Source organism: Mus musculus, chromosome 13, assembly GCF_000001635.26.
Source record: "Mus musculus strain C57BL/6J chromosome 13, GRCm38.p6 C57BL/6J".
In the NCBI taxonomy this organism is placed as follows: domain Eukaryota; kingdom Metazoa; phylum Chordata; class Mammalia; order Rodentia; family Muridae; genus Mus; species Mus musculus.
In genome coordinates this window covers 95,642,677-95,669,452 of record NC_000079.6, presented here as the reverse complement: position 1 = coordinate 95,669,452, position 26,776 = coordinate 95,642,677, and the positions used below count along the sequence as shown (strand labels likewise).

General features: G+C 45.7%; 1 protein-coding gene and 1 long non-coding RNA gene across 4 annotated transcripts in view; one reads left to right on the top strand and one right to left on the bottom strand.

Moving 5' to 3' along the window:
- The window catches only part of Iqgap2 (IQ motif containing GTPase activating protein 2), a 265,104-nt gene that overhangs the window by 222,828 nt on the left and 15,500 nt on the right, over positions 1-26,776 (top strand). For all 3 annotated transcript variants that reach the window (XM_011244681.3, NM_027711.1, XM_011244682.1), the window contains 9 exons: positions 936-1,085; positions 3,697-3,860; positions 5,166-5,390; positions 7,726-7,866; positions 8,370-8,454; positions 9,103-9,335; positions 11,518-11,650; positions 21,173-21,275; positions 22,550-22,691. In XM_011244681.3, coding sequence (XP_011242983.1) covers positions 936-1,085; positions 3,697-3,860; positions 5,166-5,390; positions 7,726-7,866; positions 8,370-8,454; positions 9,103-9,335; positions 11,518-11,650; positions 21,173-21,275; positions 22,550-22,691 — 1,376 coding nt within the window. The remainder of the gene's footprint in view (positions 1-935; positions 1,086-3,696; positions 3,861-5,165; positions 5,391-7,725; positions 7,867-8,369; positions 8,455-9,102; positions 9,336-11,517; positions 11,651-21,172; positions 21,276-22,549; positions 22,692-26,776) is intronic.
- Gm52063 lies at positions 9,331-25,139 on the bottom strand. The gene is made up of 3 exons (XR_003950700.1): positions 24,916-25,139; positions 10,120-10,233; positions 9,331-9,455 (listed from the first exon to the last, which is right to left on the bottom strand). It is a non-coding gene; the product is annotated as a predicted gene, 52063 (long non-coding RNA).

The following is a 26,776-nucleotide window of genomic DNA, read 5'->3' as shown; positions in this document are numbered from 1 at the left end:
TATATTGTATTATAGTGGAGAATCCGTTGTTCAGTCCAAAGTCAAAATTGCTGGCTAGTTTTCCTTTCTCGGGGTTGGTCATTTCTGCTCCTGTGTGTGTTTCTGTTTTGAGGTTCTTGTGCTGTGAGGTAGGGGGTCTGACTCTTTCCTGGAGGATGTAAGTATCTAGCTGTTCCACCATCATGTTTTTAAAAAGAGTACTCTTTCTTCATTTAATTTTCTGATGCCTGCATTAAATCCTGAGAGCAAACAAGTACAGCTTTGGATAAAGCCTATGGCAAAGCCTGAACTCATCTACCAGGGGCACTTCTTCAATTTAATTTAATTTCAAGGTCCCCTCTTCCTTTGTTTCCAGGGGAAGGAAACAGAAAATGCACGTTGTGGTGGGTCTTGGTTTGGTTTTTATTGCTGTGAAGAGACGCCATGACTAAGGCAACTCTTATTTTAAAGAAAAAGAAATTTTTTTTTAATTGGGCTGGCTTACAGTTTCAGAGGTCCAGTCCATTTCATCATGGCAGAAAGCATGGCAGCATGCAGGCAGACGTGGTGCTGGAGGAGCCGAGAGTTCTACATCTTGATCCACTGGCAACAGAAAAATGTGTTCCACACTGGGCAGGGCTTGAGTATATGAGACCTCATTGCCCACTCCCACAGTGACACACTTCCTCCAGCAAGACTACACTGACTCCAAGAAGGCCACACCTCCTAATAGTGCCATTCCCTATGGGCCAAGCATTCAAACACTTGAGGTCTATGGGGGCCATCCTATTCAAACCCAAGGAGGTTGTGGGGGGGAGAGGCAGAGACAGAGACAGAATGTGTGTGTGTGTGTGTGTGTGTGTGTGTGTGTGTGTGTGTGTGTGTGTGTGTGTGTGTGTAGGAAAATGATAAAGTGTACCAAGGTAAAAATAACGATGTCATAAAATTCTTCACAGGATGTAATCTCACACAGAAAAAAGCTGAATAAGAAAAAAGGTGGTGAAATAGAAATACTGAATAACACTGACAACAAGGGAATTAAAAGCTTGAGTAAGGAGAGACGGAAAACACTGGAGACCTACCAGCAACTGTTCTACCTCCTCCAGGTGAGCGAGCTTCTCCTCCACTCTGGCTTGTGGATAAACAACAAGCTTCCCACTATGGATCCTCGCCCATGCTCCAGCCAACAGCTTAGTTACATGCTCTATGTGAACATCATAATAACAGCTTTGTATAACATTTATAATAATAGCTTAGGAAATGCTTTACTAAGTACTAACCGTTAACGTTAGGTGCTTTATGTAGAGTAACTCATTGAATTCTTGACCTAGCCCTGAGCATCAGGATAAGGAATGGCATTCTTCCCATACTGCAGATGAAAAACCTCAGACCCAACCAATAAACAGTAGGCAGCATGCAGGCAGTTAGCCTTCAGGCTCGCTCCCTTCACAACTGCACTGTACCTCAGTGATGTGCAGAAGCAACGTGAAGTTCATCATGATGACCTCAGCATGCCATTAAAGGTTTCATGTCAACCGATGACAAAACTAGTCACTAGAAAAGCAAATCTGTGCCAGGGACAGACCTCCTCCTTTGGGAGCCAGAGCCAGAGAGGTGGGACTATTTTGACGTCATTATTTTCATGGCATTATTTTCTGAGCCGAATGAGTCATAATTTGACATGGCATCCAGGGTACCGGATTATGGTTGGACTTTGATGGGCTGGCTATTGGTTTGTTCCCTGTTGACAATCTGATTACACACTGAGGGACCTGGGCAAGTACAAGCCATTAGCAGCAGACTCCACACCAGCAGGAAAACCACCCACCCTCAAAGAGGTGGGCCAGTAGTAGTTCATTGTGTGGCTCCAGGCCTGCAGGTGCCTGAACCTTTGTTGTTCCCTGGATCGGATACTTAGAAGAACTCACTGCATGCAAGAGCCCCACGGAAAGTACTAAATAACAGATTGGAGAATGACTTCAAATGGATATATGTGCCTCTGATGGCCACTATGTGGCAGCATAGGAGGAAAAATATCCGTGCTTTTACCTTTGCCTGTGCAATTCACTCCTGACCTGCAACCTTTCCCTAAAGGAAGAGCCCCTCCCCACTCCCCGCTCCCTGCTCCCCGCCCCCTGCCCCCCCCCCGCCCCCACCGCCACCTCCACTGTGGCCACCTTAAGCAGAGATGCTTTGCTTATCCAATTTAGAGTAGTGGTCAAGCCGTGGCTGAGTGTTTAAGTCGGAGGAACTCCTCAGCTGCTTGTAGTCCAGGCCTTTACCTCTCCTTGAGTCCAAGGCCAGTGATGAAATGGTAGGAAAGAAAATGGCCTGGATTCCTGTCGCCCTATGATCACACGTTAGTCGGGACTCTTCTCCACAGCTGTCCAGCCAGGAGAGGACGTGCTTAGGTCTGTGTCTCTAGCACGAGCTACACGGGGAAATAAATTCTTTTAAAACCATGATACCTACATTTAGTTATCAGTAGAAAAGAGGCTAGCAGTCTAGGAAAACATTGTCCTGGGCTGGAGAGATGGCTCAGTGGCCAAGAGCACTGCAGATGACCCAGGTTTGGCTCCCAGCATCCACTTGAGTTGGCGTCTGTAATTCTAGTTCTGGGGTATGTGTAACTCCAGTTCTGGGGTATCTGACACCCTCTCGTGGTCTCCAACACCTGCACATAAAGTGCACATGCAGGCAAGCAGACGCACACATTTAAAAAAAAAGTTTTTAAATTAAAAAGAAAATAGAGTCCAGGGTATTTTATGCACAGAACTTTATCCCAACACTCTGATCTCAAAACTAGAGTAGCAACAGAAACCAGGATCTGGTTTTTCTTGGAAACCTTCAGGCCACGCAGCTAGGGCATCCTGAGTGAGTCTTAGCTGCCAAGCATACTAACATTGACCATTGTCTTTTCTCACGAGCAGTGAGAAGAAGAGTGGCCCATCTTTCTGTGTGAATTCCTCTCTCTCTGTATACACTATATTTTCTCCTTTAACTTTGGTCCAGCCGGCAAAGCTGCCAGAGGAAGACGCTTAGACCAAAGGCTGGCTCTAATTTCACTCTCTTCTCTGGAACTCTGTTGTCTTTAAATTCCTGTCAATTTCTTGAACTCCTTTTATTCTTGGGGGGGGGGGCTGGGGGCAGGTGGGTCCTTGTTTTGACTCATGTTCTTTCTGGAATTTCTCTTGTTGGCTATTCTGACCCCACCCCCACCCTCCCCAGCCTTATTCTTTCTCCCTCTTTGGAGAATGTCATGGCGGGCTGGCTCACTGTCTCCATGTGTAAGCAGGGCCTTTTCTTTCTCCTTCTAGGCACAGATGGTGTGTATTTCCTTCTGTTTACCTGTCAATCTTTCTAGGCCAGCTTGGCTACTTCAGTCTGTTCCTTTCTCCTCAGTTCAGATTCTATGGGCCCACCTCCTCTTCTGTGTCTCTCTAATAAACATTATATGTCGTTAAAAGTACAAAAATGTATAAAAGACGACTATAGCAAACAAACCATGTAATAAGCAGCACTAACATGTTATAATGTTTCAATGTAGCTTCCTAAACTGTCATTGTATAATATTAGCTGATCTCTGCCAGAGGCTGTGTGCTAGGACCCATCTGTTCCTCACGACACATTCAGTCACGGGAGAGCCGAGAATCAGATGCCACGCTCTGCTTTCGTAGACATCAGCCTCTAGCTGACGGCTCCCACCTTCTCTTGTAGACCAAACCTTCATACCTGGCTAAGCTGATTTTCCAGATGCCACAGAACAAGTCGACGAAATTCATGGACACGGTTATCTTCACTCTATACAATTACGCCTCTAACCAGAGGGAAGAATACCTGTTGCTCAAGCTCTTCAAAACTGCGCTGGAGGAAGAAATCAAGTAGGTATAAAGCCCACGAGAAAGCACCAAGGCAGGTGCTCATGATAGCGGTGGGCTAGCTCAGGCTGACACACATAACTTTAAGAATTCCATTCAAAATACTGTCGAAATGCATCAAGGTCTGTCAGACTGAAGTGGAATTTTGATTGATAGTTGAATTTCAAGTTTTTTGGAGCTATTGTTAGCTGCAGATTTCTCCTACCAGAGATCCAACCGAATCAGCTTTGATTGTCTCCGCCTCCCACAAGTGAAAACTTATGGAAAGTTAATGAGAGGCATTACTTTCTAATTCTGAGTAGCAGCATCTTCAGCAAGTAGGGCAGAGGTTGCGATCTCTGCTGAACAGTTAGTCTTAGACAGAGGAGGTCTTCAGAGTCAGGCAGCTCAGCTATGGGATGCAGCCAGATGCCACATGGCAGTGACCTTAAAGGGCATCTGAAGACATTGAGGCAATTTGTTCACCCAAGAAAAACTTCAAAATGAGGTGAACCAGAGGGACAGGGTCGCCCATGGTGAGCAGAGGGACAGTGCTGCCCATGGTGGGCAGAGGGACAGTGCCACCCATGGTGAGCAGAAGGACAGTCGCCTGTGGTGAGCAGAGGGACAGGGCTGCCCGGGGTGAGCAGAAGGACAGGGTCACCCACTATCTTAGTCGTCGTCCATTTGCAGCTTGTTCCTCCCTGTAGGATGAGACTGAAGCTGTAGCTTAATTTTCCAGGCCTTGAGTTGCTTGGGTAAGAAGTGCACATCTTATAAGTGGCAGCTTATGTTGCAACCGTATTAATTCTGTTTCATATGAAGAAAAATAAAACTCCATGTACTGGCTAGTTTTGTGTTAACTTGACACAGGCTGGAGTTATCACAGAGAAAGGAGCTTCAGTTGGGGAAATGCCTCCATGAGATCCAGCTGTAAGGCATTTTCTCAATTAGTGATCAAGGGGAAGGTCCCCTTGTGGGTGGTGCCATCTCTGGGCTGGTAGTCTTGGGTTCTATAAGAGAGCAGGCTGAGCAAGCCAGGGGAAGCAAGCCAGTAAAGAACATCCCTCCATGGCCTCTGTATCAGCTCCTGCTTTCTGACCTACTTGAGTTCCAGTCCTGACTTCCCTTGGTGATGAACAGCAATGTGGAAGTGTAAGGTGAATAAACCCTTTCCTCCCCAACTGCTTCTTGGTCATGATGTTTGTGCAGGAATAGAAACCCTGATTAAGACACTTAACAAAGCTCTTAGGTGCCTTGGATAGTCTATCTTGTTTAAACCTCTCTCCAAAGAAGTCAACCATCTTGTTTTGACTTGGGCTTTCCCAGATCAAAGGTGGACCAGGTACAAGACATAGTGACAGGCAACCCTACAGTCATCAAGATGGTTGTCAGCTTCAACAGAGGCGCCCGGGGACAGAACACCCTGCGCCAGCTCCTGGCACCAGTGGTGAAAGAGATCATTGAGGACAAGGCCCTGGTCATTAACACCAACCCTGTGGAGGTGTACAAGGCTTGGGTGAACCAACTGGAAACGCAGACTGGAGAAGCCAGGTAACAGGGGCAGTGGGGTGACTGGCTTTGTCATGCTTTGCAATCATTAATTTTTAAAGATTTTTGGTTGTTTGTTTTGTTTTAAGTTTGTATGTTTTTTTACCCTTCATTGTATGTTTATACCTGGTGCCCAGAGAGGTCAGAACAGGACAGCAGGTCCCCTCAGATATGTGCTATAGATGGTTGTAGCCCTCAATATGGGTGCTTGGAATTGAACCTGGGTCCTTTGCAAGAGAAACTAGTTCTTTTAACCTCTGAGCCATCTCTGCAACCCCTTGTGTTCATGTGTACACGTCTTAAGCCCTGTTAAGGGGAAAAAAAGAAAGTTACTATCAAAAGTAATTTTTTAATCTGAAATGTAATCTTCCCTTAACAAACCTATGCTGTTCAAGTTCCTAGATGTGTGTGTGTGTGTGCGCGTGCATGTGCGTGCGTGTGCGTGCGTGTGCGTGCGTGTGCGCGCAGTCATGATATACCTTTTCTACTCTCCTTTTTGGAAACAGGATGTCTCACTGGCCTGGAATTCACAATTCAGTGAGGCTGGCAGGTCAGTGAGCTCCAGGCATCCCACCTGCCCCCTTCACCTCAGAGCTGGGATTTACAAGTGTTCACCAGCATCCCTGGCCTCGCTTTCCAGGAGACCTCCATCCTGGTCTCAGGCACTATCACGCATGTCCCCACCCTCGTGCATCAGCACTTTGCTGGCTGAGTGAGATCCCAGCATCCTCTTCATAAGTCAATGGTATTTTCACATCTCAGAAGCAGCTGCTCCCTGTCGTCTCAGCTCTGAGAACTCCATTCCTTGTTTATTCTTTGTGCTTCTAATGCTAGACCAAAAATCCTTTGTCAGTTCCTCCTCAGTAGCTGGAAGCAGCCTGGTGCAGGTGGGCTCGGCCTCTTCTGGAGGAGTTTGTGATCTAAGAGCGCAAGCTTTTGTTTCCCTACAAGGGGACATAAGTGAGAAACACAGAGAGTTATGTAGGTGGCTGTCATAGCACTGTTTGTCAGAGTGAGAAGTCATGGAACTCAAAATATTTACTTTGGGGTTTACTTAGTAAATGCATTCATACCACATAATGGAGTAAGTCCCTGTTAGAGGGACAGTGCAGAGTTGTATTTACCGACACTGCTGATATGGTCATGTTATACCTTTCTTTTATACTCCAGTCCAATAACCCATTTTTTAAAAAGATCAGTTATGTATATGCATATACCTAGGATTTTGAGGGTCTCGGATGTACATATTTCCATTGTACCCATGAGTGTGTGAGGCTTATACACCTATACACAGAGGGGCTTAGCATGTTAATTAATAAGATATGAAAAAATCAGTGCTATTTTCTTACTTGCTTATATGCAGGTGTTTGGTTTTTTTCTGGTTTTGTTTTTCTTTTTACTACAATGAAAGCATAAGAATTTTAATGCATAAAAAATGTAAAGGAAGCCAGGCATGGTGGAACACATCTACCATTCTAATGCTTGGGAGATAGGGGCATGAAGATCAGAAGTTTAAGGCTAGCCTCTGTGGTGGTTTGAAGGACAAAGATTCCAATTGACTCATGTATTTGAATACTTGGCCCCCAGTTGGTAGAACTTTTTGGGAAGGATTAGTGGGTGTGGCCTTGCTGGAGGTGTGTCACTGGGGGTGGGTTTTGAGGCTTCAAAAGCCCACGCCTTTCCCGTTAACTATCTCTGATTTCTGATCTGCATCTAAGCTCTCCACTACTGCTCCAGTGCCATGCCTTCCTGCAGAAATGTTCCCTGCTGTGACTCTAACCCTTTGGAACCATCAACCCCAAATTAAATGTTTTCTTTTATAAGTTGTCTTGGTCATGTTGTGTCATGGCAACAGAAGAGTAACTGACGTACTCGCCTACATGGTAACGTTAAAGGCCAGCCAGACTGAGATTCTCAGAAACTTTAAAAAAGAAAATAGGGGTAGAGGTTGCAGCTCAATAGTAAAGCATTAACCTAGCATGTACAAGGCTATGAGTTCAGTCATCAGGAAAAGGGGAAGGGAGGAAAGAAGGGACAGAAAGAAGGAGGGAGAGAGGGAAAGAAGGAGGGAGGGAAGGAAGAAAAAACTATTAGCTGAGTCTACAAAACTTGGTCTACCCTTTATCACTCCATTAGAGCTAGAAGGGATGTTTAGAGTCCTTCCTGATTCATCAGTAGTGGACAGTGCACTATGTGTATCTTACTTAGCCCCCTTGCTGGAGTCATGGGCAACCTCTAGTTCATCCCATGGAGCTTGACTACAGAGCCAGCTAGTGGGACGCTCGTGCTCATATGTGTACCTCGGCAACTGTTCATTTGAACCCATGTTGTATTTCAGCAAGCTGCCTTACGACGTCACCACAGAGCAAGCCCTGACATACCCGGAGGTGAAGAATAAACTGGAGGCATCTATTGAAAACCTGAGGAAGGTCACCGACAAAGTCCTGGGCTCCATCATTTCTTCCCTCGATCTGCTGCCGTGAGTTGATTCATAACGACTTTAGCAGTCTTTACTGAAGTTCTTGGAATATTACCTAAGCCCCTGGAGTCAAGACAGGAATTCTCTCTTGTGTCATGTTTGCTATTTAACGTTATGATCTAGAGCCAGGCATGGTAATCATGAATATGAGACTAGACTGGACTATATAGCAAGACCCTATCTTTAAAAAAAACAAAAACAAACAAACAAACAAACAAACAAACAAACAAACAAAACAGAAATGCTAGGTGGCCTGCACAATGATTTTAATTCATAACACCCTCTAATGAAGGCGCACGACCTTGGCTGTGGCCACACCCAGCGCTCAGGTGTTAGCCGCAGTGGAAGCCCTGTGACTCTGGCAGCGGAAACCCCGTGACTCCATCGCATCTCACTTTATGTTGCATTTTTAGGCTGAGCTTTGGTTGACTGGAACAATTTGCTGTCTTTTGCTCACTTAGCCTTTTTCCATTACTTTCTTTTGTCATCTGTTCCACATATAGTTATGGATTGAGGTATATAGCCAAAGTACTGAAGAACTCGATCCGTGAGAAATTCCCCGATGCCACGGAAGAAGAGCTGTTAAAGGTAGACTCTCAAGGGCAACCTCACCGCAGCTTCTCTGGGGGGTTCTGAGCCAGAATTGGACGGTTGTGTAACATTCTTCCTCCTGTGTGACTATAGTTGTAGATCATCTGTGTGATACCTGTTGAGGTTACTGTCTATTGAGACTAATTTAGAAACTTGATAGACACCATTGCAACTCTCTGTATTAGAATGTTTGCAGGTCATAAGCCTATTTCTCACCGAAAAGAACTGTGTGACATGTAATGTTAGCATGTGGTTGTATTCACCTCCTTGATCTAATACTTAGTAAAGGAAGCGTGTCAGGGGCTCATGAGAGGGCTCAGTGGGTAAAGATATTTGTCACCAAGTCTGTCAGCCTAAGTTTGATCCCCAAGACCCACATGGTAGATAAAAGAGAATCAACCTCTACAAGTTGTCCTTTGAATTCTACATGTGCACCACAACATGTGTGTATACATACACATAAAGAAATAGACAGACAGATAAGTGATGTAATTATTAAAAATGTAAAAGCTAAAAAAGATTCATGTCTGAAAATGACCCACTCCTGCAGAAAATGGAAATGGAAAAAAAAATGAATGTATACTTAAGATAAAAAGCAACTAGAGCTCATTTGTCTCTTAAAAAATGCCCTTTTCCCTTGTGCAGATTGTTGGAAATCTCCTATACTACCGGTATATGAACCCAGCCATTGTGGCTCCCGATGGCTTTGACATCATTGACATGACAGCCGGAGGTCAGATCAACTCCAACCAAAGGAGAAACTTGGGATCTGTGGCAAAGGTTCTGCAACACGCAGCCTCCAACAAGCTGTTTGAGGGCGAGAATGAGCATTTGTCATCAATGAACAATTATTTGTCAGAGACCTACCAGGAATTCAGGTGAGAAGGTCCATTCTTATAAAGAACGTGGGAGGACAGACAAGAATGATAGTCTGTCCGCAGAACCGAGCCCACTGAGGAAGGCAGATGCCCCACGAGGCTGTATCCCCAGCAACTGCCCTGGATAATGAAGGAAAGGAACAGACAAGATGTTCCCAGCCAGGCCTGTTGTTCCCACCTCACCCCCTCCATCCCGCTACACTGAGTCCTTCCTGCTTTAGGATCTGTGCTTCTGATAAAACATTCTCCCTAATGTGGGACACACTCATAGTATTTAGAATAAGACACTCAAAATAACTGAGTTTTGTTTTGTTGAACTTAAGGTAGCTTTACTCCCCCCCCCCATCGTTTTCCAACTGGGAAGAATTTGCTTTCTCTGCAACAATGGTAGGAAATGATGTGATTCCTTTGGGAAGGCTGGGGATCCCCAGCATTTGTATTTATAGGTGATCCTGTGTGAATACGCCTGCCCCGTCCTGAAGCCCTTCTCCATTACGCACATAGGAGTTAATTCTATTGCCTCTGTTTCGCTCTCCTAATCCTGTCACTAATGATTCCATGAGAACAGAGAAAGGAGAGAGCCACTGCTGACGGTCACTTATGCATCTGGACGCTCTGAACAGATACTTCCATCTTGGCTTGTGTTTGCTTTCTTATCTGCAGCAGCTTATAGAACTTATGTGACATCACTGTGACCTCTGTCCTCCTCACTTGAACAGGGACTTCCCATTCCTCTGGGATCACAGTTTATCTTCTGATTCCCATCCCTGAGTGGCGTCTATACCGTTTATGAGAAGGATGCCTCGAATCCTCTCCCAGTGGGGACGAGAAGGATGCCTCGAATCCTCTCCCAGTGGGGACGTTTCCATTTCTTCAGAGCCAATTTTAGTTCTCTTCACTAAGGAGAAACAATGTTGCAGGTGTTCCTCACAAGCCCTCAATGCTCTTAGCTCCCTTTCCTTCTCGTGTTTGTTTGAGACAAGACCTCCCTATGTAGCCCTGGCTAGCCCAGCACTCACGCTGTAGATCAGGCTGATCTCGAACTCATAAAGCTCTGCCTGCCTCTGTCTCCCGAGTGCTCCTTTTTCCTTGTTATTGCTGTCAGTCTCCTGTTTCCCAAGACTATCCTCCTAAATGCATCCCTTTTTCTCTTTCACTCATATTTAATCTGGTATTTATATTCTTAATTCTTCAGCACCCCATGAACAATGAAAGCAAAACCTAGGAGGAAGACCTTCTATTACCGAGGAGCCTAATAACCCCTGAAACATGGCTGCCCCACCCAACCCAGGGCTGGGGAGGGAGAAATCAGCTCAAGTACAGAGGTCTCAGGTGCCCTAGAAAACGTCATAGAAGATTTCAGGCATGAGAAACACTTGAAACTGTATAGAATAAAACACACACGTATATATTACACACACATATTATACATTCACACACATATTACACTCACACGTATTACATATGCACATATCACACGTGTGCATAGAAGTTGAGATCAATCTTCAACATACAAACATACATACATACACAAATGGTCATTTACATGTGTATTAAGCGTGTGTGTGCATTGGGTGGGTCGTGTGCATATGTATGCACATGTATTGAGATGAAAGAGGTTGACACTGGGTGCCTTCCTGTGTCACCTCCTACTTTAGGTGTAAGACAGGGCCTCTCACTGAACCTGGAGTTCAACAGTTTGGCTAGGCTGGCTGGCCAATGAGCGCCCAGAATCTGCCTGTCTCTGCCTTCCTCTCCATCAGTAGAGGTTCAGGCACATGCCAGCACCCCCACATGCAGTGCCTGAGCTATGCACTCTGGTGCTCACGCGTCACCCATTGGGCCAGCTCCCCACCCCCAAGGAATTCTTCCTCCTAACATTTTCATTGGAATTCCAGAGGTCATTTTTAACATTATAACATTGTTAAGAAATCCCATCCATGATTTGATCATCCTGGGTCACAGGACCGAGGCCCACATTTATCTCTTCCTGTCTGAGAATCAGTTTGAGGTCCAGCATCCAGAAACATGGGCAAGCACTGGTGAGCCACCCTGGAAGATGCTAACAAGTGCCCCAAGCTTGGGGTGAAGGGGGTGCTCTAACTAACATTTCAAAACTTTAGTAAAGTCACTCATTTAGAAATCTGACTATCGTAACACCCCCCTTTTTCCCTATTTCTAGGAAATATTTTCAAGAAGCGTGTGATGTCCCTGAACCGGAAGAGAAGTTTAATATGGACAAATACACGGATTTGGTGACCGTCAGCAAGCCAGTTATTTATATCTCCATAGAAGAAATCATCAATACACATTTAGTAAGTGGGTCAAAGAGGGGTCTCGGCCCCAGACCCTGGACAGACAGCCATTCACTGGGAAGTGCCTAGTCCCAGCAGAAATTGCCTGTGCGCTTGGGTCTGTTTTTAAACCCAGTGGGCTTCTCCCATAATTATTCCCTGGCTCTCAGACCTTAGTAAAACCCTTCCCAAGCAAGACAGTTGAGTTAACCTTTGCAATACAACATGATATAGGAACAGTTTAAACCCAAGAGAAGCCCAAGGCCGGCATTCGCTCGCCCACCGGAGCTGTGCTGTCTAGACCCGCCTGCTTCCGCCCCTCTGGGAGTGCTCTGCTCTGTTTTTGCAGACATTTTCTGATAAACAGAGACTGTTCTCCCTCTTCTGATGCTGGGATGTGCATCACTTAATCTTAGCCAAAAGGTCAGGAAGTGAAGCGGCTTAGAAAAGGGGGTGGGGTGGAAAACCGCTATGCAGCTATGTGGGCAGATAAGGAACCCCCTCCTGCAGGGATGGGTTGCCATTGTTTTAAAACCAGGTTTCTTAGAATTTCAGACAGTGCCTGGGTCACATGCAAGCATCCCAATCAGCCATCTGCACTCCCGCAGTGACTGACCCCAGGAAGGAACTGGGGAAGCCTTGGGTGGCTTTCCATCCTTTATGATAAGGAGAAGCTGGGCAACAGAGGTTGTGTTGCTAATTGGAGCTTAGTTTGCTTTCAAATGCAATTGGAATTAAGTTTGGTTTGTGGAATTTATTTATTTATTTATTTATTTATTTATTTATTTATTTATTTTCAAGGCAAGACTGTCACTTGCTAGCTAGCTCTAACTGGATTCAAATTCAAGATCCTCCTGTTTCTGCCACAGGCATGCACCTCCACAGTGTAGCACAATATCACCTAATTCAGTCAGAATGGGGCGGGGGGTTATAGCTCAGGCTAGACCCAGAAATGACTATGTAGCTCAGGCTAGCCTCAGACTCACTATGATCTTCTCTAAGATACTCCCAAGTGGTAGGATTACAGATATGAGCCACCGGGCTCAGCTGGGGATTAGGTTTGGGAAAAGCTAACTTTTTCGTGAACAATTTTAAGCTTTGCTAGTCTAAACAGGGACCTGGGATGGTTCAGAAACGTACCCCAGGCCCCCCAGAGATCCTACATCCTAATGATCCCAGAGATTCATGTCCACACCAACATTCTAGAAATCCAGATATTTCAGTGAACAATAAATCCGACTTTGTGTTGGTTGTACTCAGCACTAAAGGTTGCCTCCCTAGCATCGAACCTTCAGAAGTCAGACCCCAGTACTTTAGACCACCTAGACGTGGGGTGCGCTGTCTGCTTGGACGTCTATCTTCATCATGAAGCACTTTCACAGCTTGGATGTGGGTTTGGAGGAAAGAAGGACCCAGTTTTAACTTTTGTCTTCCAAGGCTGAAACAGGGAATTTGTCTGGTGCTTGCCACAGACTCTCAATGTGTCCCAATTAAATGAGTGGACTTGAGTTCATCAGCCTCCTGTCCAACAATGAACTGCTTCCAAAAGTAACTTTGTAAGGAATAAGTACATAAGAACATGCACATTTTATATTTGACCCTATGGTGGGACATTATTTTTTTTCCATTTTTTATTAGGTATTTAACTCATTTACATTTCCAATGCTATACCAGAAGTCCCCCATATCCACCCACCCCCACTCCCCTGCCCACCCACTCCCCCTTTTTGGCCCTGGTGTTCCCCTGTACTGGGGCATATAAAGTTTGCAAGTCCAATGGGCCTCTCTTTCCAGTGATGGCCGACTAGGCCATCTTTTGATATATATGCAGCTAGAGTCAAGAGCTCCGGGGTACTGGTTAGTTCATAATGTTGTTCCACCTATAGGGTTGCAGATCCCTTTAGCTCCTTGGCTACTTTCTCTAGCTCCTCCATTGGGAGCCCTATGATCCATCCATTAGCTGACTGTGAGCATCCACTTCTGTGTTTGCTAGGCCCCGGCATAGTTTCACGGTGGGACATTATTTAACCCAAATAAATACGGTCATTTTGGTTGCGTGCTTGCAGGAAGGAATGTGGACATGCAGAAGTGGCGAGACATTCCCTTTGAGTGTGAGGTTCTTTCTCACGGGTGGCAGAGAGAAAAATGTTAGTGAGTTCACTTCGACCGCTGGGATTTAAAGAGAATAGCCTGCTCCTGTGCTGACAAGAATTGAAAACAGAACAGGTCCTGGGGACAGGGCTGGGGACTGACTTGAAGTGCCTTTGTGCTGGATTGGGAGCAGCTGTAACAGGCCAGTGCGTCACAGCCCAGTCTGTCTGTCGTCTGAGTGAGGAGGCGTCTGTGGCAGACACAACTCGTCAGCTTCGTGACCTGCCAAGCTCACAGGCTGTGTGCTTGCTCCTGGCTCTCTGTGAAACACAGAGCTTCAGCATTTGCTCTTTAAGGCCGACGTTTTTCAGGAAATGATTTACATTCTCTAATTAACAGGATAAAGGGTAGACACTGGCTACCTATAATAAATCTTCCATTTCAGAGATAGCAGCCAAATCGGCTGTCCTGTCTCCAGCAAGAACTAGAACATAAATTCACCATCCTGTGGTTTTTCTTCTCTAACGCCTCTACCAAAAAAAAAAAAAAAAAAAAAAAAGGCACCCTTCAAGCTTCTGCCTTTCTGTCTTTATACCATCTCGCTGTGTCTTTCCTTGAAACTAATCACTTTCAAAAAGCAATGCATAGTTGTTTACTTTAAATTTAAGTATGTCTATCATGAGAAACTAGCATCCCTTGCCATACACAGAAGCTTCAGAAGAAAATAAATGTGATGTGCTTAAGCACCCAGCCCCGTTGGTTGCTCACCTAGTGCGCTCTGAGCTCCAGCATTGCATGCATGGAATGTAGAGGTACATGTATGTAACCTCGGTACTCAGGGAATTGAGGCAGGAGGATCAGGAGCAGATTAGACTGCATACTGAGGTCAAGACCAACCTGCAACACGTGAGAACCTTTCTTTAAGAAAATGCATAAAGTGAACCCAAAGGATTGGATGTGTTCTTTCCTTTGCCTTGAAGCTCTGCATCTGAGGCTGCTGTTCGGTTAAAAATGCAGTCAGCTCCTGGTGTGGTGCTGCATGGCTAAAATCCCAGTACTAGCAAGGCGGAGGCAAGAGAACTGCCATGGGTATGAGGCTGGTTTACACAGCAAGTACCAGGCTATCACATACTATAAGTCAAAATATCATTTATAGAGGAGGAAGAAAAGAGGGGGGAGAGAGAGAGAGAGAGAGAGAGAGAGAGAGAGAGAGAGAGAGAGAGAGAGAGAGAGAGAGAGAGAGAGAGAGAGAGAGAGAGAAAGAGAGAAGAGAAAAAAGCCATTGCCCACACAATTGGCAAGTGTCAGGGAACTGTTAAGAAAACTCAGCGTTAAACAACCCTCAGGCTGAGCCACCTTTAATCCCAGCACTCTGGAGGCAGGAGCTGGTGGGTTGCTGTGAGTTCAAGTCCAGCCTGGTCTACATAGTGAGTTCCAGGCCAGCCAAGGCTACTCAGAGACATGCTGTCTCAAAAGTAAATAAGGAAACAGCCTTTCATTAATTCTACAGATTAAGATATTGGATTAAATTGACAAGAGAATGTGGATAATTAAGATTTATGGCCCAGATGTAAGCCCTTAAATTTACTGCTAATGCATTTAATTAGGGGTTAAGCCCATTTAAACTGGGAAAAAAAAATGTTTTTCCTGGTGCTGGGATAGTTTCAAATCCACATGCTAAGGAATGGAGCTGGATCCCTTCCTCAAACCCTGTCCACAAAGGAAACTCTCTCTCAAAATGAATCACAGAGTTAAATGCAAAAGTGAAAGGTATAAAATTCTTGGAATAAGATATGAGTAAATGTTCATGGCCCGGGAGGAAGCTGTGAAATGATAGATAAGACACAAAATACACAGAAGTCAACAGAAAGAAATGAACGTCACCAAAGTTGACAGTTACTGTGACCAGTGTCATCAAAAAGTTAACTTTGCAACTAAGAGAGTAAAGCAAACGTAATTGCACTGTTCTGTCTGCCATGGATTTTGCATCTAAATGCACAATCCTCTAACACTCGATGGTGAGAAGAGAAAGGATTCCATTTGGCTTTTCTGTGGGTTGGTTTGTTTTGGGTCTTTCCAGACAGGGTTTCTCTATGTAGCCCTGGCTGTCCTAGAACTCACTCTGTAGACCAAGCTGGCCTCAGACTCACATAAATCCACCTACTTCTGCCTCCCAAGTGCTGGGGCTAAAGACATGCACCATCATGCCTGGCTCAAATGATCCAGTTTTGATATAAGAGCTAGGTATCAAACACCACAGCTAAAAAAGGCAGCCCATGGGATAGGAGAAAGCATTTGCAAGGGATGTGTCTGGTAGAAAGATTCCTGCCACTCAACAGCAGGCAGAAGACCTGATGGAAAAATGAGCCAAAGACTGGGGTACACTGTTCATGTATCAGTGGTCCACAACCACATGAACAATGCAACAGCACTAATGATGAGAGAAAGCTACATAAAGCCAAATGAGATCCCATCTCTCACCCATTGTGTGGCTGGGAAAAAAAAAACAGAAAAGAAAGAGTGTTAGCAGGGATTGGAGGAGAGCAGAATGCTTATATACAGTATTGATGGATATATTGAATGATGCAGCTGCTATGAAAAATATGGGAGTTCCTTGGAAATAAAATCTACAACTAGCATGTGACCCATAGTTCTACTTCCAGATCTGGAAGACTAGAAGGCAGGGTTGGAGAAGTCTGTCACACAAGCGACATCCACACTAGTCACATATCCACCAGTAGGTGAATAAATGAAATGTTTTCCAAGCCAGTTGTGTGGTCACACACTGGTAAGCCCTGTGCTGGGAAGGCTGAGGACAGAGGATAGTGTGTTCCGGGCCAGTCTGAGCTACCCAGTGAGACTCATGTCTTCAAAACCAACACACGAAAAACGTCTATTTAGCTTTAGAAAGGCAGAAAGTCCTTAACATTGGTAATGGCTGCACAGCTGTGAACAGGCTTAGGAGACAGGGTGTAGTTTAAATGAGTGGCTTTGATGTTATATGAATATCTCAGGAAAGACTGGCTTTATGGTTATGATTCACAGTTTAGGAGCTTGAGGGGAGTACCTTTGTCTCCTGACCCCAGGGCTGCCAATAACCAAGAAACACTGGTTCGACTTAGTTATTAAAAATGAAGAGAAAAACAGATGCATTTATTGCTGTTCCTGTCTTAAGCCTCCAGCGATCCTACTGAATCTTAAAGAGCAACAGCACTTCCTGTAAGGCCAGGAAGGACGACACCCAACCCTTGTCACTCTGTTTCCTGACCAACTATACTAAGGGAGGAGGGGTGGAGAGTGGGGGATTCTGGGAATTAGTTCAGTGGGACCCAAGTTCAGTCCTCAGAACCCGTCTTTTGGTTTGGTTTTAAAGGGGAGTATGGATTACTGGAGAAATGGCTTAGAGGTTAAAAGCACTTGTTGCTCTTGCAGAGGACAGGAGTCTGGTTTCCTGCACCCATGTGATGGCTGCCAACTATTTGTTTTGATTTGTTTTGTTTGTTTTTCAAGACAGGGTTTCTCTGTGTAGCCCTGGCTGTCCTGGAACTCACTCTGTAGACCAAGCTGGCCTCAAACTCAGAAATCCCCCTGCCTCTGCCTCCCAAGTGCTGGGATTAAGGGCATGCGCCACCACTGCCTGGCAGCTTCCAACTATTTGTAACTCCAGTTCCACGGTTTCTCAACCAAGGAAATGAGCCAATTCAAGCGAAACTGAGAGTATAAAGGCAGGTTTGTTGAGAGGCCACTCTCAGTCAGGTTCACCAATCTTGTAGACAGAAGTCAGTGAATCCACAAGCCTGAGCTAAAGCAAGGGGGATTATGGGTCTTAGGCTCAGGATAATGACCTGTGAGCTATGAGTTGGGATGATGCCCATACAAGGTAAAAAGCTGAGCCCCTGGGTGGGCACTCATGAGTGGATAGTGGCAGACTCAGAGACATGGAGAGATGATATGTTAGCCCAGAATTTTCTTCTTCAGGGCAGGATTTGGGGAACAAGAGCAAATGGGGTTTCTTAGCCTGTCCAGGGAATAAGCAGGGATTTGTGGAGTAGGAAAAAAATGGTGGTGAACTCTATATAGCTCAGTGGGTGGGAGGTCTCCTTGGCTTAGCCATAATAGCAAAATTGGGGCTCAAATGCCTAAAGAATCCCACCAGGCTCAAACATGGAGGCTGTAGTTCTCTCAGAATCCACACTCCATCAGCGGTGAGGGTCTTAGAACTTTGGCTGAGTTGAATGCCCAAGTATATTACGGTGGGAGAGCATAGCTGAGCTTTAAATGGCAAGACGCCATATCCCAGGAAGCCAAGATAGTTTAGAAACAAGGACATGGACCTCTGGGACAGAGACAGGGAGGGATTGCAAAGTAGGAGGTCATCTGTGTATTGAAGAAGTATATAGGTCAAAGGAGAAGTTCTGGGCACAGTCTGGCCAAAGAAGTGTGGGCTATCCTGAAAGTCCTGAGAGAGGACAGTCCATGCAAGCTGCCTCTCTGCCCATGTCTCAGGGTCCTCCCCAAGTGAAGGCAAGAGAGAGTCAGCATGAATGGGGGCAGTGAAGAAAGCATCCTTTAGGTCCAGGAAGTTGTAGGAGGAACGTTAGAGAGGAGGATGTAGGGTCTTAACCACAGAGTAGATTGGGATGAGCCCCTCATTAATGTGGTGGAGGTCCTGAACCAATCGGGAAGCACCAGAGGGCTTACACACAGGGAGATTGGGGTGTTACAAGGTGAGTCAATAGGAATTACTCATCCCTGAGATGGGAGCCAGATAACAATTGGCTTGAGACCACAGTAGTGGGTCTTAAAAATGGGAAATTGGGGTCTGGAAGGGAAGGAAGAGGGGGGTGCTTAAAGTGAATGAGGACTGGCTGGCAGTGGGTAGTAATTACCACGGTGGAGATATCTCATACCTGGGAGCCAACAGGATCCAGCAGGGTAGGGACAGAGTAGTCTGAGGCAGGGATCTGTGAGAGTCAAGAGAGGTTATGAGGATTAGAGAGGGTGACTCCAAACTGCTGAGGCTGTCTCGGCCAAGTAAAGGTACTGGGCAGACGGGCATGACCAGAAGAGAATGTAAGAAAAAGTATCCTGCAAGAATACAGGGAAGTGGCATAGCCTTGGGTGGGATGGAGGGGGTCCCATCTACCCCCCTAACAGAAATTGGTAATGAAACCATGGGCCTCAAGTGGGTAGTCAAGACAGAGAAGGTAGCCCCTGGGTCCACCAGGAAGGTGATGGACTTACCTGCTACCTGGAGCATCACCCTGAACTCTGCAGGGATGAGGAAGTCCCTAAGCCTGGTGCTGTTAGTCCTCAACCAAGTCGAGGAGCTTTAAGGCAGGAAGAGTTTGAGGTGTCTGTGCTGATGGAGCTTGACCTCCATGGCATGGCACAGAGAATGAGCCCATATTAGGACACTCTGACTTCCGGTAGCCAGGTTGCTAGCAGAATAGGCGTGGCCTGGTGGGCTGCTGAGGGTTGGGGCAGTAGCTGGACCAGTGTCCTTCCTTGCCACATTTAAAACAGGCCCATGTTGGCAGAGTTGACTTTGGCTGGACCCTGGTGGGATGGGGTCTGGCAAATCTCCCCTGTTCCTTCTGCTGGATTGCCCTTGACCTCAGGGCAGCTGCCAAGGCTTGGACTTGGAGCGACACCTTCTGCTGTAGCTGAGCCTGTCAGGAAGACTTTAAAAGCCATCTGTATTGTGGTCTGGGGACCACCCTCAGCCTCTTTTAGTTTTCTTTCCAAATATCTGAAGATGATTGGTAAATAAAATAGGAAGTCAGGACAGTGGCTCCAGCTGGGGAGACTGGGTCAAGGTGGGTGTCTTAGTTAGGGTTTTACTGCTGTGAACAGACACCGTGACAAGGCAACGCTTATATGGACAACATTTAATTGAGGTTGGCTTACAGGTTCATCAAAGTAGGAACATGGCAATGTCCAGGCAGGCATGGTACAAGAGGAGCTGAGAGTTCTACCTCTTCATCTGAAGGCTGCTAGAAGACTGAATTCCAGGCAGCTAGGGTCAGAGTATTAAAACCCATGCCCACAGTGACACACCTACTCCAAAAAGGCCACTCCTAAAGACCACTCCTAATAGTGGGCTAAGCATATACAAACCATCACAGAGAGTATATTGGATCGTGGTCTCTTGTAATCTATTTAGAATGCAGCATGATGTTTGTTAGCCTCTGTCTAATTTAGCAGAGCTTGTCAAAGTTGACTTTACTAGAAACCATTTCCATTCCCCAGAGGAGACAATGGACATGAGGTTTCCCCTTTGGTGGCCATTTTGACCCAGCTGATGATTCCAACTAGGGTCAGAAGGCCTAGGCTGCCCTTAAGCCTTCCTCTTGCTTCCATCTCCCTAGTGCTGGGATTACAGGCTGCACCAGCTCACCCACGTAATACAGTGCTTAGGATCCACCCCAGGGCTCCATGCACTCTAGGTGAGCACTCAAGCAAGCTACGTCTCCAGCCCTTGCTACAGTTTCTTAATGTGCCACTGGCATTTCCCCGTGAGACAAAAGTTGAAACTATGTCTGTGTCAGCAACTTTAATAACCGTCAGAACTATTTTTAATATCTAAGCAGAGCTGAAGAAATGGCTCCATGGCTAGGAACATGTTCCGCTCTAGCGGAGGACCCAAGTTCAGTTCCCAGCTGCCTGCAGTTCCCCTGGCTTCTGTAAACACTACTCACATGCACAAACCCACACACAGAGACACACAAACACACACAATTAAAAATAAAATTGTTTTATAAACTCTATGTATTTTCAAGCTTATAATAAAATTACCTTTCTCCCTTTCCTCCCTCCGAACCTCAAAAACTCCTTGCTCTCTCTCAAATTCATGGCCTCTTCTTTTTCTTTGATTGCTACTGAATGCATGTAATGCACATACATGTGTATTTCTACATATGACCCACTCAGTCTGTGTAATGTTATTTGTATGATTTGGGGGCCGGCTTGGGTATTGGACAGCACATCAGTGTACTCTTCCCTGGGGGAGACTATTTCTCCTGTTCTAAACACTCCTCAGTTGCCCATGATTCTTGGGGGTGGGTTGAGGCTTCATGGCTTCCCCCGTCCATTTTGGTGTGTTTACTTGTGCCCTTGTCCAGCTCATGTTTAGACCATCATGGTGGTGATGCTTCATGGGGGTAGCCTCTGGTGTTACAAAAAGGCCCAGTCTCACAGCAAACCCCCTGACCTCTACCCCTATAGAGAAGGGAAGCAACCAATAGTCCTACCCAGCTAGGATGCTGAGAATCTTGACAGAGAGAGAAAGAGAGAGAGCAAGAGAGAGGGAGAGACAGAGAGAGACAGAGGAGAGATCGGGAAAGGTTAGCAATACTGGGAGAAACAGTGAGGCACTAGAGTCGGAAGCCTGTGAGCCTAGGTGGCCATGGGGACTGACTGCTGCCTTGTGTGTTTGTCGCTCTGTGTCTAGCTCCTGCTGGAACATCAGGATGCCATTGCCACTGAAAAGAGTGACCTACTGAACGAGCTGCTGGAGTCTCTGGGGGAGGTGCCCACGGTGGAGTCCTTTCTCGGTAAGAACGTATTCCAGTCCTCCCTCATTTATTTAAGGGGTAATAACTACCATTGTCTTTTTTTTTTTCTTTCGGGAAAAAAAAAACTTTCCATACAACATATGTCAATCATGTTTTCCCCTCCAGTGTTGATCCTATAACCTCTTCAGCCCCCCACCCACCAAACTTTATATTTTCTATCTTTAAAAAAAGAAAGAAAAGGAAACACACAACCCTCCCACAACACATATGCACGCATGTGCATGTTCACATACACACACACAATCAGAAATTAAGATAAACAAGAGACCAATAAGACCAAAAAAAAAAAAGAATGCCCAAATAAAACAACATTAGACAAAAGTCTAAAAACATATTCTTGACTTCATTTTGTGTTGACCAGCCCTCAGGTATGGTTAATATGCCCACTGAATGAGACTCCATTGAAGAAAACTGATTTCCTTGCAGCAGATGGGAATGAACACGGAGACCCACAAATAGGCAATGTGCAGAGTGAGAGACTTAGAAGCACTCAGGTCTAAATGGGATGTCTCCATCACACCCCTCCCCTCAAGGCTCAGAGATCTATGAAGAAGCAGCAGAAAGATAAGAGAAGATATGATATGAACTCACAGAGACTGTGGCAGCACACTCCGGGCCTGCACAGGGTCAAGCCAGACAGGGTCCCAGGACTGAGGGGGAAGTAGACAAGGGCTGCTTCCCCCTACGCATGAAACTATCTGCAGCTGATGCTCATTCTCCTTTGCCTCACTGACACAGGAAGAACTCATTAGTGCAGGGCCTGGGTGTTGCTCCGTGGGAAAGCGCATGTTTAACATGTGCATGGGCCCTGGGTTCAACCCTCCAGAACTCCCCTCACTAAAAGTCTGTAATTTCTTACATCCTGGGATACAGAACAATCTGTTCTTGTTGAAGCCCTGGAGACAATGGAAAGGACTTAGATCTGTTTCACAAAGAAGGAAAACATGAAAAGTGAACCCATCCAAATAGGACACAGTCCTGGGTTTTCTAACGGGTTCTTTTATTTACGATTTCCTTTTTAAAGTGTGTTCTTTTGTGAATATTTATGCCCCACTTTATTTTAAGGTTTAAGGGTTCAAATGCTTTAAAATCCAGTCCAGATGTCCTAGAATACGCAGACTTTATGAGGCCCGTAAATCTCCCATCTAATTCCTGAGTCTGCTCTGTTCCTTAGAACCCTTATCTTGTCGTATGAGGCAGTCACCATGGAGTGAGCTGGAAAAATAACATTGTTTTGTTCTTTTTCCTTACAGGGGAAGGAGCAGTTGACCCCAATGACCCTAACAAGGAAAACACATTAAATCAACTCTCCAAAACCGAGATTTCCCTTTCCTTGACAAGCAAGTATGACGTCAAAGATGGCGAGGCCGTCGATGGCAGAAGCCTCATGATAAAGTAAGTCTGGGGCTAATGGTCCATGTCTGCAGCAGCATGGCCTGACCCTCGAAGGCTCAAGTGGGGCTGCTTTACTTAGAAGTGGGTCATAATCCACTGAGAAGTATGTGAATATGGAAATACATTGCATGTATCCATCAAACCAGCAGATGATCATTTGAGGGGGGGGACCTAAATATTAGAATGGTCTATAAAGCCAGCCCAACTTTGTTGTTAGTATAAAACAAGGTTAAAAGGGATACATGTGAGAGACTGGGTTTATGCTCATTCCTTATTAAATTAATCCTGGGCATGCTCAGAAACATTGACTAGTTATGCCCTGCTTCTCTAATATACATCTCATTAGTCGATTGAGAATTTCACACATGACTTGATTACATTCAATCTCTCACCCCTCTCTTCTCAGATCCATCCCTGTCTTCTCTTCCTCCCCAACTTTGTGTCCTCTTCTCCTTCCCTCCCATCAAGGCCAATTTGTGTTGCCCAAATATTCTGGAATATGTGGTCTTCCCCAGAACTGTGATTGGCATCTTAGGGTTACATTCTTCGAACAAAACTGACCCTTCCTCTCCTAGCCACTAACAATGGCTGACAACTCCCCAGCTAGGGGTGGAACTTCGTACCCAGCTACCCTCTCCATAATGGAGATTTGTCTGGCTCAGGCTTACCCAGGTCTTTGTGCATGCTGTGACCACCGCTGTGCATTCATGTGCACCCCTCGCTCCATCCAGAAGACCCTGTGCCCTTGACAGCCATCCACGACATTCAGCTCTTACATTCTTACCTCCTTATTCACGATGATCACTGACTGTCTCAGTTCTGTTTTATGGCTATGAAGAGACACCACAAACATGGCAACCCTTATAAAAGACAACATTTAATTGGGACTGGCATATAGTTTCAGAAGTTTAGTCCATTACCATATGGTAAGGAACATGGCAGCACGCAGGCCAACATGATCCTGGAGACAGAACTGACTTTTCCACAGGCCGCAAGGAGAGACTGTCACACTGGGCATAGCCCAAGCATATAAGAGACCTCAAAGCCCACTCCCCACAGTGACACACTTTCTCCACCAAGGCCACACCTACTCTAACAAGACCACACCTACTGATAGTGTTAATCCCTGTGGCCATGCATTCGTACAAATTCATTCATACACATAGGGACGGAACCTTTTCAAACCACCACACCGAGCCTTTGGTGATAGTAGTTTTGTGTTTCATTTGGTGCTGAACATTCTGTAGTGTCTTATTCTCTAAACCTTAGCTGTGGGTCTCTGTGTTGAGCATCATCTACTACAAATAGAAGCTTCTCTCGTAAGTGTTGAGAGATGCTTCAATCTGCAGTTATAATGATAGGTTGCTAGAGGCTGGTCCAATAACTTGTGTCCATTTAGCAGAATGGCTGTAGTAGGTTCTTGCCTAGGACCTAGGACTGTCTAGCCATAGGTTCTTATTCCAATAATGTTACCAAATTCAGGCTCCATCTTGTGGAGTGGACCATAAATCTACTAAACATTGGCTGCTCTCACAATGTTCAGGTCACTACTTCACCACTGAGCATGTCTTGCCAGGCCAGACATTATCAGAGCTCACAGGGCTCACGGCAGAATAGCACGGACGACCACTTGTGGTAGTGTGCGAGACCCCATCCAGCACAGAATCCAGTAAGGATGAAGCTTCTAGATCCACACCGTGTTCCATGTGGTTCCGTTGGCAATAGGGTCTCGCCCCTCTTGCCCTCACAGATTTCAATGAAACATTCACATTTAAAAACAAGTAGTGTCTTTCTCATCCCTGTGCCCCATAATTCTCTGGCAGGAAGGGTAGGAAAGAGAGATTTCCCCCCACCAAACACTATAAATGAAAGCAGCACACATCAAAAGCTCATGCTTACGAAACAACACAGTACTCAAGACCTTACGTAGACAAATATGCATATGGGCACATAGAGTAGCCATATGCTGGGATGAGACAGAGACCAAAGGATAGGAAGGGTGCACACAGGAATAAGCATGCATTAATGTAGTGTTAAATAATTTAAATAAATCCCAATGGCACATTACAGGCTACCCACCCCCAATGTTCTGCATTCCCAGATGAAAGACACACATATAAGCCTTTATATTTTGTAATCCCTGAAACAACTCAATGGTTGGGCCACTTCCTAACCCCCACTTGTCTAATCTACCTCCCACTGATAATCCCGAGTTATTACTTACTAAATCCTGTATTCTAACTTGGCTTCCCTGGACCAAATAAGGCAGCCGTCTTAGGCTGTTCTTTCCCAGTTCCTTCACGTGGCAGCCATGCCTCTCTGTCCTACTCTCTCCTCAAGCATGGTGACTCTCCTCTGCTTCTCCTTCTCCAGGCCTGGCAGATCTCCTTCTCCTTCTCCTCTGTCCCTTGTCCAGGAATCCTCAAAGTCCCGCCTCTGTCTGCCCTGCCCCACCATTGGCTGCCGGCAACTTTATCTACCAGTCAGAACCAACTGGGGCGGGGGGTGGGGGGTCCCTCAGTGTCTTGCATGCAGAACTTGTAGACTCTTGTGCAAACAGTTTTTTGGGGGGGGACCCCAAATTAACATAAGAATGCAAGCAGCATTAAGCCAAATCCACTACACATTAATATGACATTACACACACACACATCCTGAGTTCTGTGTCCCAACTGCTGACGTTTGCATTTGAGACAAAAGCCCAGCTAATATGCCTGAGAAAGCATTCTGTCTCTCTTGATTTTTACCAGACACTCAACTACTCATGTAACTGCCACAAGCATCTTAGGTATGCCGTGTTGGGATCTGTGTTGCTTTGGTGACATCTGTTTCTTTTGTTGTCAAATCATGGAAGGCATGATTCATTCACCTGAGAACCCCACCGGTGGCCTGGATCTGGGCTCAACAGTCATGAGGCCAGCGCCACCTCTGCCTTCCAGGGCTCGAGGCTGGCAGTGGGGAGCACAGTGCAGCCCCAGGGCACAGGCTCGGCTATAAGACAGGGCCATGTCGTGCTGAACTTTCTGACAGCTCAGGACAGACCGGAGGAAGAAGTATCCACCCTTCTGCCTCTGAGCAACCATCAGTTATCCAGATAACTGGAAAGACAGATGGTGAGGTTCTGCCATGCAAACGAAATCAGACCAACTCTCTCCCACAAGCTCAGACACTTTGTCCTTATAAGTAACAGGAAGAAATTTCCTCTTAATTGGTTCTGTCTGTTGTTGGAATGCCATCTTCTCGTGCTGTCAACTCTAAGGTCTACACTGATGGCTAGGAATCACGGTTCCTAGGGGCATCTAAAGTATGAAATCATTGTGAATAGTGCATGCATGTTCACTGATTGGAGACAGGCGTCACCACAGTTCAGCACATTCTCGGAATTCACATTTTACAAACAAACCCATAAAAGCAAGGCATGTTTGGGAAGGGACAGGTCTGGGAAGTGCTGCTGCCTTTCCTGCCCTGGGCCCAGGCTGCAGACTCAGCTCCCCAGCACATCTGCCAGCTTACAGTACCTCCTTCCATGGTCAATGCTGTATGGAGCTGGCCAGAGGTTTTGAGACAAATATAACTTAAAACCTATTACTCTAATCCTTTAAAAGTGCACACTGTGTGACAGTTTAGGACATTCACAATATAATACAACCATTGACACTATCGATTTTCAGAATCCTTGTTTTTAGTTTGCTCAAGTCTGACCCTTTGCCAAGTCTCACCCTTTGACCCTTAGCTCCTACCAACCACTAGTGTGCTATCTCTACGAACTTACCTACTCTAGGAAGTTTGTAGAGAGGGATTATATAGTATGTGCTTCTCTGTGCCTGGTTTCCCTTACCTGTGTAATGTTTTAAAGGTGTCGTGTTATTTTATTCCTTTTTACAGCTGAATAACACTTCATCTGTTCACAGACATTTGAGTTGTTTCCACCTCTCAGATATTGTGACTCCGTGTTATTATATGTACATCCGGGACAAGTTTTCATTTAAACACCACGTTTCGTTTCTTTTGGTTGTATACCTGGGCATAAAGTTGCTGGTTCAGGTGGGAATCCTGTGTGTAGTTTTTGGTAGCCCACCAAAATG